Source organism: Mus pahari, chromosome 14, assembly GCF_900095145.1.
Source record: "Mus pahari chromosome 14, PAHARI_EIJ_v1.1, whole genome shotgun sequence".
In the NCBI taxonomy this organism is placed as follows: domain Eukaryota; kingdom Metazoa; phylum Chordata; class Mammalia; order Rodentia; family Muridae; genus Mus; species Mus pahari.
Window position 1 is genome coordinate 86,375,910 of NC_034603.1, and position 9,549 is coordinate 86,385,458.

The following is a 9,549-nucleotide window of genomic DNA, read 5'->3' on the forward strand; positions in this document are numbered from 1 at the left end:
GGCAGGGCCTCCCTGTGCCCATGTATGCGCTCACCTCCTGCATTTCTATTTCACAAATTTGGGGGTACGAAGGAATGATGCCCCCAAAAGGTACTGGGCCCCTCTCCTCTGCCAACGACCCCTTGAAAGACTCCGTGATCAGGATTCTTGAGGAACCCAAAGCTGGAAGTGGAAGAGCCAGAGCTAGGCGCGTTTCCCGGACCCAGCATCCCCAACCTGCCTGCCACTCTTGGAGTCCCTGAACATCATAAGGGCGAAGGAGGTGTGCATTAGCACTATTGTCACTCTACGGGAACTAAGTCTAGGCGGGAAAGTCTGGGACACATGGCGACGGACAGGCAAAACACACATTTGTCCTTTAATGTGTTTGCTTAGTGTTTCTGTGAGAACCGCTGAACGCAGCCAGACCCCGCCTCCTGCGGTCTGGGAGCACGCGGTCCAGACTTTGCCGGATGTTGATGGCGTTGCCTAGCAACGAGAGATGGCGGAGCCAGAGGACCAGGCCGACCGGTAAGCCCCACGGGAGGGATAATAAACCCACCAGATGTTTTCCCTAGCTTTCTGCTTACAGGTACCCCCACCCGGCGCGCCTTCCCCTTCACTTCTGTGCCCCCTCCCACTCTCTTCTCCACTTTCTGGGCCTTTCCTACCCTACACAGCCCACGCTCCCCCATGTCCCTTATCTCTTCCACCTTATGTCCTTTGTCCTTTTCAAGCGCCCCCCCCCCCCGCCCTCCATCATTCCTTACTCCTAGCCCCTGCTTCTCCTGGACTACAGACTTCAACGCCCCGCGGTAACCATGGCAACCATCATGCTTGGTAAACCAGGCTGCAAAGCAGGACCTGAATGGATGGGACACTGTTCAGTGTTACAAGAGTGGGAAGAAGGGAGGAGCAGTCGCTCCGTTGGGATTGGACTAGGCCCATACCTCCCCCTGCAAGAATGGATTCCCCTCACCCCCATCATGGTCTTGAGGGATAGGACCGATACCCATCACTGAGTGAACAACAAAATGCTGCTGCCGGCTCTGCTTTAGGTTTTGTGCAAAACAAAAGCAAGTTTAAACAGTTCTATTTGCTCAGACGTCTCTGGGTTGTTTCCTATATTTAAAGGTTATGTCTTTATGGACGCCCATGGAAACACATCCAGAGTATATCCCACGAGAAGGCTAACTGTGAAACCACAGGTATAGAATGAGTTCCAACTTGGGGAAGACTTGAAATGCAGAGATGCTGAACAAAGGCAGGTGCACAAAGTGCCTGATCCGGTGGTGCTGGGGAGCAGAGGGGGGATAGCCCGAGCTCTCGTTGTCTATTTGTTTGGTTTCTTCAGAAAGCTAGCTTAGCTTTTTAAAAATTTAGTCTTAAATATTGCATGTGGCATATTTGTAGAAGTGTGGTGTCTCTGTGTGTGTGTGTGTGTGTGTGTGTGTGCATTCATGCAGAAGCCAGAGGAAGGCTCAGGTGTCCTGCTTTATCTGTCTCTACCTTATTCCCTTGAAGCAGAACTTCTCACTGAACCTGGAGCTTGACTAGTAGCCAGCACGCTCCAGTAGTCCTCCTGCCTCAAACCCTCACGGTGCTGGAGTTCAGGCACCAGCAACTGTGCCTAGCTCATATGTGACTGCTGGGGGTCCAGACTCCCCCAGTTCCTAACTAAGTTTTTGAAAAGCCTAAATATTTTACATGCAAACCTTGGCTATGTTGAGAAGCAGAGACGGCATGCTGGCTTCTCTCTCCTGAGACCTCCTCTGCTTGGCCCCAGAAGCAGACTTTGCTGGGGTGTTCTCACACGCCGCTCCTTTCATGTTATAATTGCGCCTTACGTTCATTCCCGTACCACTTTTGTGGCCCGTGACTCGCATGACCTAGCGATGGAAGAGCCTCTGCTGGCAGCAGAGTGGAGGAGAGGTGGGGGTCTTACCAGTGAACGGCTGGTATGCAGTTTGCATGATAGGGCTGTGAACCAGTGTTCCCTGTCTTTAAAAGCAGGTCACAGCCGGAAAACGAACAGTCTTCTGCCGAGGAGGACTCGGAGCGGCAGTACACTGAAGGCCATGAGGTAACATCCATTCAGACCCCTGTGTGCTAGGAGACAAATAGACAGGGGCCAGGGACCGTGGTGCCATGATCATATGCTCTGGGACCGTCTCAATTCAGGCACGGAGAGACTTGTTCCTCTCACTGTGTTCTCCTGGCATGGATAAAATCGTCCAACCAAAAGCATCTTAGAAGAGGAAAAGATTTATATGGCTTACACTTCCAGGTCATAGTTCATTACTGAGGGAAGTCAAGGCAGGATGTATTGCCAGTCAGCGTGTATTACCTCTAACCAGAGGCCCACACTCACAGCCAAGGGAGTACCGCAGGAACACTGAACACCGGCTCATTCGCAGCTTCTGTTCAGCTCTTTTATACAGCCCATGACTGCTTATGTAGGGAATGGTGTTGCCTGCAGTGGGCCAGGCCAATGAATAATCAAGACAACCCCCCCCACACACACATACACACACACACAGGCCAGCCTTCTCTAGTAAATCCCTCCCTTGAGACTCCCTTCTCAGATGACCAAAGGCCATGTCAAGCTCATTCCAAAGTGTTAGCTTTCGGTGATAACACGTCCAACCCTCACACTGCCTTGTGTTTTCCAGAGTTCATGCTTGTAACACATGCTTCTAGAAAGACACAGAACATCATCAGACACAGAACATCATCTCTTGGGGGTGGGGAGGTGTAGATAGATGTTCTTGTCACCCTAAGATCTCTCAAGATTATATTTTCTTCCCTGGGATTTCTTGCCACCCTGTAGCAGATATCACCACAGCTGGAAAACAATGGCCAAGAAATTGATGAGAGCAGAGACCCCACCAGAAGTCCCGAAGAGGACATTACAACTGAAGGCGGGGGCGGATCTGAAGGGGGAATGGATGCTGAGAAAGGCACCAGCACGGATGGGGAAGCCACCTCTGAAGGAGAAGTGGAGTCCAATGGAGAGATTCCCCCAGAAACAGAAGTGGAATTCATTGGAGAGGTTGCTCCAGACACAGAGGTGGAATCCATTGGAGAGACCTCCCCAGGAACAGACATGGAACCCACTGGAGAGACCGCCCCAGAAACAGACATGGAACCCACTGGAGAGACCTCCCCAGGAACAGACATGGAACCCACTGGAGAGACCTCCCCAGGAACAGACATGGAACCCACTGGAGAGACCTCCCCAGGAACAGACGTGGAACCCACTGGAGAGACCTCCCCAGGAACAGACATGGAACCCACTGGAGAGACCTCCCCAGGAACAGACATGGAACCCACTGGAGAGACCGCCCCAGGAACAGATGTGGAACCCACTGGAGAGAGAATACAGGAAATAGAAGTTGAGTCCATCGAAGAGGCTACCCCAGGGATGGACGTGGAACCCGTTGGAAAGACCATGACAGAACTCAAAGTTGAATCCATCGAAGAGGAAACCTCAGAAACAGACGTGGACTCCATTAGGAAGGCCCTCCGAGGAATAGACTTGGACCACATCGAAGTTGCCACTCCGCCAAAAAAGGCTAAACACGTTAGAAAGGTCAGACCCCAAGCGAAAGTTGGATTCACTGGAAGAGCTGCCCCAGAAGGAGAATTACACGTTTCTGACCAAGAGAAAGCAGAAGCCCACCTCTACGAGTCGGACGAGCTCTCTGAGATAGTCAGCTCTCCCGAGGTCTCCTACTCTGACGTCAGTCCCTGGGAGATGGGTGGAGAGGAGACAAACGCCTCAGCCACATCAACCGACACATCCCAGCAAGGCATATACGAGCCCATAGAGCCCTTAGAGCCCCCAGAGCCCTCAGAGTCCCCAGAGCCTGCGCAGCCCCCAGAGCCCGCACAGCCCCAAGAGGGCAGCACGGTGAGTGTTTGTGCCAGCCTCTTTGTGCCTGCGAGGTTCCTCACCCCGTGAGAGGAGATGTATCCAGTTGCTGTGATAAACACCGTGATCTCCAGAAACTTGGACGGGGGGTGGGGGGAGAGATTATTTGGCTTACACATCGTGACCATAGTCTGTTGGGAAGGGAAGGGAAGGCAGGAACCTGGAGGCAGAACTGAAGCAGAGGTTGTGAAGGAGCCCTGCTTCTAGTGTGCTCTTGGCTTACTCTTTCTTAGAGAGCCTAAGACCACCTGCCCAGGGCTAGTTCAGTAAATGGTGTGCTAAGCCCTCCCACATCGATCATGAACTCAAAACGTCCCACTGGTCACAGGCCAGTCTGATGGGCGCTTTCTCCCAAGACAGCCAATGTTAGGAATCTCTTAGCAAATGCAGGTCACTGCTGAGAGAGCTTAAACCTCGGGTCCAGGTTGCCACTGGCAAGGCTGGGGGACGTTCTGTAGTCACCGTTCATGCAAGTGACTGCACCCAGGTCTCCAGTCTTCCAAAGCAGTGTGGATTCCAAAAGTCTCGGGGTGGGGGCGTGGCATGAGTTCATTTTATGAGCAAGGAAGGGGGATGGACTGAAATCCTTAATTCTCAAAATCCAAATTAGCTGGCCCTAGTAGCACCCACCAGTCATCCCTGAACCCACCCAGAAAGAAAGCCGAGACACGGGGGCTGTGCTTTCTAAGCCAGCCTGAGCCTCTTTTATTCCTCCCAAGGTTTATTTATTTATTTATTTATTTATTATATGTAAGTACACTGTAGCTGTTTTCAGACACATCAGAAGAAGCCATCAGATCTTGTTACGGATGGTTGTGAGCCACCATGTGGCTGGGATTTGAACTCAGGACCTTCTTTGAGAGACCTTATCTTAAACAAAACAAATCCAACCATTTTACGTTCAAAGTATCATCTATTGTTAGCGGCTAACATTCTGATCTTGGTTTGTTTGTTTGTTTGTTTGTTTGTGGGATTGAGCCTAGGACCTTGAATCTGCTAACCTGAAGCCAAAACTTAAAGCAGGTCACAAATTTACAGGGGGGGGGGGAAAAACCCAAGCACAGTAGAGAGTGTATTTTATTTTCTTAAGTGCCAGAGGTCAGTTCTGAATCTGCTTTGTCACCTACAAATGCTTTTTGTTTCATACAAAGAATCGAGTGACCTTTTCCTGGGGAGACACCAAAAATGTCTCCTGCCCCCTCCCCCGACAGTGAGCCAATAGCAGAAGTAATGATTTCACAGAAGTCCAGTTTGAAGAACCAATGAGCTTACTGGGGTCACTTATAGGGGCATGGATGATTCAAAGGCAGCTGTGTCCCCAAAAAGCCCAGTTCAGCATCCTTGGGACTTCCTATAGGACCTGTAGGCAGGTCACCCTTCCCAGAGTCAACTCTCCACAGCTACCATTCCTCCTCGTTCCTCTTCCTCGTCCTCCTCCTCCTCTCCCTCCTCCTCTCCTCCTCCTCCTCCTTCTCCTCCTCTCCCTCTCCTCCTCCTTTCCCCCTCCTCTTCCTGCTGCTCCTCCTCCTCCTCTTCTCCCTCCTCCTCCTTCTCTACTTTGTATACACCTTTGTGGCAGAATCTTGTCAGCCTGCCTTTAGGTGATGCTCACGCTTAGGTGAACTTTTTTAGCTTCTATGTTATCTGTGTCCCCTTCCCTACACCATGGGACATGGGGCCCATGGGCAGAGATGATGTTCATACTTTGCTCTTCGTAGACAGGGTGGCCTCGCCAGCTCCTGGGCCAGCTCACTAACTCTGCTTCTGTTGAGTACTGATGGTGCAGCTCAGTAACTGCAGGAATTCCTTCAAATGCCAACCATAAAGATGGGGGTAAAAGCACGGGCTTGTCATGTCATCACTAAGGACGCTGAGTGATGACATAAGGGTTGCAAAGACCCAGGCCACCCTGGGCTACATGAGAGACTTGTCTCGTAGGGAAAAAAGCCAGATACCTATATCAAGAGAAGGTGTTTAGATGGGAAAAGAGAAAGCAGCCCCCCACAAGGCCCTTGCGGGAAGCGCAGAAAGTGAAGTCTAGCCGCTGTGAGGAGTGTGTTCAGGCTACTCTTTCCAGCCTCTGGCATTTGGGCAGCAGAGCGGAGGGTCTAACGGGTCCATTCACAACCTTGATCAGGAGGGGACAATCAAACTCACATACAAACTATAGCCGTGATCATTAATTTGTTCCTGGTATTCTTCCTGTAGGAGAGAGCCCCAGCACGTCCCTATCACAGAGACTTCCCTATGGGGGCACGACATCGATTCAGACTGAGCATCGTGGGAAGTCTGACTCCCTCGGACACTGATGATCTTCCCCTGGAAATCGATGAAGCGCCTCAGCAAGAGTCAGGTAACGATGCCGCTGCCCGAGTGCTTCAACTCACAAAGTGACATGAAAACAGGGTGGGGGGTGGGGGCTGGAGAGACGGCTCAGGGGTTAAGAGCACTGACTGCTCTTCCAAAGGTCCTGAGTTCAATTCCCAGCAACCACGTGGTGCCTCACAACCATCTGTTGTGGGATCTGGCGTGTCTGAAGAAAGCAAGAGTGTACTCACATACATAAAAAGATAGGGGGGGTGGAAAAAGAAAACGAGGGTCCACCTAGCCTCGTAAGAGATGGAACAGTGGTTCTGGATGCAGCTCACTGGTGGGACTTGCTTGGCACACACAAGGCTCTGGTTCACAGAAATGGACACGACACTTCACACCAGAGTCCCAGCAGTGTGAAACCTGAAACAGGAAGAACCTTGATCCACTAAACCCCAGACAAACCTAGGCCTCAGAGCAAGATGAGTCAGGGGCACAGAGGAAGTAAGACAGTGTAGACACTGCACAGCCCAACCACTGTCACCATCATCCTGCCTGTGGGATGGCTACACGAGGGGCACAGCCCCTGGACAACTGTCCCCGGAGGTCCGTCCCACACACACCAGGGCTGTAGCTCCTGATGGTGCAGATGAACTCACAGAATGACGAATGCCCACCAGGCACGTTGGTTAGCTTCCTAAGTGAGGCAGCTGTCTGCTGACTGGCCCTAAAGGCCCCTCCGCGTCCTCTCCAGGGAGGCAGCTCCAAGATTCGCTTGGCTGGACCAGCTCATGCACCACAGCTCATGCACCCCATAGCTTTACCTGCACAGTTTGTTCCTGGCGCTCACCTGTATGGATTGTCTTGTGTGAAACAGGGTGATGGGGCTGGAGAGATGACCCAGCAGCTCAGAGCACATACTGCTCTTCCAGAGGACCCAGAGTTCAATTCCCACCACCCACACCAGGCAGCTTACAACCACCTGTGATTCAAGCTCCCGGGGCATCCAACTCCTCTGGTGTCTGTGAGCACCAGCCCTCATGTTCACAGACTTGTGAGCACATACACGGGATAGGTCTCATGAGTGCAGTACTCAAGGAGGCCAGAAGAGGGCATCCGATCCCCCTGAGTTGGAGTTAGAGACCAGTGTAAACTGCCTGACACCCGGAGCAGCAAGCATTTTAAACCTCTGAGCCTCTTCCCAGCCCCTGAACTTCATTTTCTAAAGCACCCAAGAGCCCCACAGTAAGGACCCCCCTTACTTTCCACCCTTCACCTGAGTCCCCATCCATTGTTAGGATGCGGCTGGTTCTGTGAGATGTCTTGAAGTCAGCGCTGGCTCATACCACGGGCAAGCCTAAGAACCGGCCACTGGAAGGCTCTCTCCCTGCTCATTTCCAATATGACCTGTGAGAGCGGGGTGTGTCTTGACGCCCACGCTCCCAGAACATGACGACCAAGCCTTGGTGTCTTTTGCCGTCTCTCCCTGTCCACTGCAGTGCAGTCATCTCCCAGAGCCCTTGAAGAAACCCGGATACAGTTCCTAGACCAGGTCCAGACCCTCAGCCCTGAGTCCCTGGTCGATAGAGCAACGTCTGAAGGGAGCAATGAAGCAGAGGAGGAAGGCTCCCAGCTGATGGTGCTGGACCCAGACCACGTAAGAAAACGCCCTGGGGTTTTGCTCTCACCCCTCAAGGGGAGAAATAACGTGGGCTCTGTCTGCCTCCTCCCCCCCCCCCAAGTCTCCCGGTGCTAACTGCCTTGCCAGCTGCTCATCAGCTACACCTCCTGCTTTGTTTCCTGGCTGCCTTTAAGCACCATAAAAAGTTTATTGCTGTTGATAGTTACAGTTCAGGGTAGGAACCAGGAGGCAGGAGCTGATGCAGAGGCCGTGGAGGAGTGCTGCTTCTGGCTTCCTTCCTGGTGGCTTGCTCAGTTTGCTTTCTTACATATCCCAGGACCACCAGCCTAGCTTTGGCACCACCCACAGTGGGCGGGGCCCTCCCACATCTATCATCAATCAAGAAAATGTCCCACAGTCTTGCCTCTAGGCCAGTCCAATGGGGGCATTTTTCACAGTTAGGGTTCCCTCTTCTCAAATGACTCCAATTGTGTCAAGTTGACAAAACAAAATCAAAAAAACACCCTTGACTCTACTGTTTTTGTTCATTTTGCTTTGTTTCATTTTGGGTTTTTGTTGTTGTTTTGGTTTGGTTTTTTGAGGACTGATAGTTCCCTGGGAGGGACCTGGGCCCTATAGCACATTGAGCCAAATCTCTGACCTCTGTCCTGACAACTAAAAATGTGTCCACACTATGCAGGGTGCCTGAGGGAGGGAGAGGGTAGTGGCTTCCCTCCTGTCGTCCACACGGAGCTGTCACTCCCTCCTGTCGTCTACACGGAGGGCCCTCAGTCCAGATCCACAGCCCAGGAGAAAGGCGGACTCCATTATAACAGACACATTTGGAGAGCTGTAGTGCTCCAGGGAGCTGAGAAGGAGCCCAGGGAATGCTGGGAAAATCCCCTGGGCCCTCACTTCACACAGTGAAACAGCTGCTGTGATATCATCACCCTTCCCGTCCCCTGGAGGATCTAGGCTGACCCCCTCGGCAGCCCCATCCTTCAACCAAATCCCTGTAGTATCTGGTGTGGGCCGAGAGGTGCCCAAGCTTTGTGGCTTCCACTTGGTTACCTGCAGGTCCTCCAACAGTTGGAGCAGGGCTTACCCTGGCTCTGTTGCCTGCCCGCCCGCCCGCCTGCCATCTTGCTCCCCTAACTGGGTTGTCTTGTCTGGCCTCAATGGAGATATACCTAATCTTGCAGTGACTTGAAGTGACAGGGTGGGTTGGAACAGGGGTGGGTTGGTGGGGCGACATCTCCTTTCTCAAAGGTGAGGGGGAATGGGAGGAGGGGCAATGGGAGGAGGGAAATGAGGAGAGGAGGAGGGGGCTGCGATCAGGATGTAAATTAATTAATTAATTGAAAAAAGAAGCCTTGGTTGGGCAATCATCTGTGTCTGTCCATATCACTCCCACAGAAACAGACAGACAGACAGACTGAGACAGAGGTCAGAGAGAGAGAGAGAGAGAGAGAGAGAGAGAGAGAGAGCTAGCACTGGACACGCTGGAGCACGGCCGTCTAGGACATGAAAGGAACTAACTGCTTGTGGTTTTCTGCTGCCTTAGCCCCTGATGACCAGATTCCAGGAGGCTCTGAAGAGCTACCTCAACCGGCAGATGGACAAACTGAAGCTGGACATCCAAGAGCTGGTGCGTCCGGTTTCCTGTCTTTCTCCCAGCCCGGTGGGCACCCATGGGCCTCCCTCG

General features: G+C 52.3%; 1 protein-coding gene across 1 annotated transcript in view; it reads left to right on the top strand.

The window, feature by feature from the left end:
• The first annotated feature begins 481 nt into the window (after positions 1-481).
• Positions 482-9,549, top strand: part of Ccdc40 (coiled-coil domain containing 40) — a 36,779-nt gene continuing 27,711 nt past the window's right edge. The window contains exons 1-7 of the mRNA XM_029546428.1: positions 482-510; positions 1,993-2,062; positions 2,813-3,031; positions 3,284-3,892; positions 6,122-6,266; positions 7,723-7,880; positions 9,409-9,492. Of these exons, the coding sequence (XP_029402288.1) occupies positions 482-510; positions 1,993-2,062; positions 2,813-3,031; positions 3,284-3,892; positions 6,122-6,266; positions 7,723-7,880; positions 9,409-9,492 (1,314 nt within the window). The remainder of the gene's footprint in view (positions 511-1,992; positions 2,063-2,812; positions 3,032-3,283; positions 3,893-6,121; positions 6,267-7,722; positions 7,881-9,408; positions 9,493-9,549) is intronic.